Source organism: Solanum stenotomum, chromosome 3 (assembly GCF_019186545.1).
Source record: "Solanum stenotomum isolate F172 chromosome 3, ASM1918654v1, whole genome shotgun sequence".
NCBI lineage: Eukaryota > Viridiplantae > Streptophyta > Magnoliopsida > Solanales > Solanaceae > Solanum > Solanum stenotomum.
This window is the reverse complement of record NC_064284.1, coordinates 14,465,483-14,468,077: the sequence shown is the minus strand read 5'-3', so window position 1 is coordinate 14,468,077 and position 2,595 is coordinate 14,465,483. Positions and strand designations below refer to the sequence as shown.

Genomic DNA, 2,595 nt, shown 5'->3' with positions numbered 1-2,595 from the left:
CTCAGGAGGTCGGAATTTTTAATGAAGTACAATAAAAACCGACCTCTTGATGTCGGTATTATTTTCTCAATTAAATATAAAAAATACCGACCTCATGAGGTCGGTATTTTTATTGTAATTCATTTTTTCCGGGAAAAATTCCGACCTCCGTAGGTCGGAATTTGGTTTTCCCGCTTTATTTTGCATTAAAACCGACTACTTGTAAATACCGACCTCCGGAGGTCGAAAATTTTTAGGTCGGTATTCACTGTTTTTTTAGTAGTGTCTTTTCCAAAATTTAGAGAATTGTCACAATTTGTTTTTGATACTCAAAACAAAAGAATCTCAAAACAAAAGAATGACTTTATTTATTAATGTTACTTGTGTGATTTAGACTCTCATGAAATTTGCTTCAAAATAGTTATTATATAAACATTTCCCTTTTGATTTACTTATTTACTATTTCTTAATATTTCAGTATTTTAGACGGAGAAAAGTTTATATGACTTGTAATAACGCCAGTTGAAATTTGTATTAGTTTAATTTATATTATTTATTTAATAGTTTATTTTATGAGATAAATATTTTCATTAATGTAAATATATATTTATATTTGGGTAGGTATTTGTATTTAAAGTAAAGTATTATATATGTCACAAATGTATTATCAAGTTAACAAGATCTTCTAACTTCAAAAATATATTATTTGAAAATGTTTCGAGTTTTTTTTTTTCAAAAAATAACTCACAACAAATGTGAAATGTGAATATATTAAATGTAGTTGTTCTCTTCACATGTCCATATGACATCTAAACAATTTAATGTGGAATACACATGCAAAACATATCTGGTTAGATGACAAGAAAAATACAAAGTAAATATTGTCTATAAGGTAATATTAGTGGGATAAGACTAATTACATGATTGAACCTCAACAACTTGAAATAAATATATACATTATTGCATTTAACTAATAAAATTTTTCATTGACCATCTTCATAGGTTTGCTTGAGTAGGAGATATATATGATGATACACGTTGAACATTCACAAAAGAATTTGCAAGATTATTTTTTGCTAAGCTTATTATTCAAATCTTTGCTTAAATAAGTAATATTATTTACTATAACATATATTTTTGGAATTGGTAATCACGTGCAACACACATGTCAAAAAAACAGTAATATATATATATAAAGAGAGAGAGAGAGAGAGAGAGAGAGAGAGAGAGAGAGAGAGAGAGAGAGAGAGTTATTGTCTTTCATTATGATTTAGTTTATATTTTATGTTTGGACATCTATAATTGATATAGTCGTAAGTATTGTGTTTTATGTTTGGACATCTATAATTGATATACGATTAAGTATTGTGTTTTACGTTTTACTTGTGATTTATATTGGAAGGTGTATTTAAGATATATATTCAATATATTACTTTCTCCTTATATATACCATTTTACCGCTACACTAAATTAAAATTTTGTAAATATCTAATTAATTATATGTTTAAATATTAGTGATAATCAATTACTACATTGAGTAAATGGAGTGTTCATGTACTCAAAGGAGGATTGTTTGCTCTTCCAAATTTTAATGAAAAATTAAAATATTATAAATATTTAGTTAATTACATATTCAAATATTAGTGATAATCAATTACTACATTGAGTAAATTGAGTATTCATGTGCTCAAAGGAGGATTGTTTGCTTTTCGAGATTTTAATGGAGGGTTGGTTCATTGCATATATTTAATATTCTTAAAGTTATTCTCTTTATCTATTTTGGCCCTTTGAAATTCCACTATCAATATTATTTGCACTTCTTTTTCTTATCTACATTTTTTTATTTTTCTTCTTTATTTGTTTTAAATATGCCTTCATAACTTATATCTAATTACATATTCAATTGATATGCTTAATATTCATAACTTTCATGCTTTTCATATTCATAACCTTCAAATATATAATTTAAAACTTTAAGATGTCTTTTGGTATTCCTCTATTTTTATCTATATAAATTCATCTTTTTTATTCATGAAACTCACATTCAAGATTATCCTTTTCATTTTATAGGTAAAGTAGTGAAGCCATCAACATCTAAAGTATATGATATATCTACCTTAGTCTGATTATATATCACTTTACAAACCAAATAGTACAAAACCAAATCGAAAAACCGAATGCACAGCCCTAGTTATAATCACGTGAGGAGTAAGGATCGTAAACATAACACAAAAGGGCCCTTTATTAACACATGGAAATTAAATGACAAATAAAATATGCATCATGATCACTCACAGAAGGGGCATGTTTTATTTAATTTGTCCAATTAAGAGTGTAGATTAAGGGTAAACCTCAATAACACACCTTAATCCTAAGATAGGAATAATCTTGTAGTCACTATAACCAGCATCAAAAAAGAGTTTTGCCCATTCTTGTTGGCTTCTTTCTTTTCCACTTAGAATCACCATCATCAGCATATCAATTAAGAGTTGAGTTTCATATGACTTATCGTCGTCTTTGTTTTGATCCATCACTATTTCAATTAGGATTACCTTTCCTCCATTCTCCTTACTTGGAATTGCTTCTTTACATTTCTTCAATATTTTTATACAATCT

General features: G+C 26.9%; 1 protein-coding gene across 1 annotated transcript in view; it reads right to left on the bottom strand.

Moving 5' to 3' along the window:
- LOC125858713 (kunitz-type serine protease inhibitor DrTI-like) overlaps positions 1-2,510 on the bottom strand; it is a 5,571-nt gene extending 3,061 nt beyond the window's left edge. Inside the window, exon 1 of the mRNA XM_049538530.1 lies at positions 2,331-2,510. Coding sequence (XP_049394487.1) covers positions 2,331-2,510 — 180 coding nt within the window. The remainder of the gene's footprint in view (positions 1-2,330) is intronic.
- Positions 2,511-2,595: the final 85 nt, after the last annotated feature.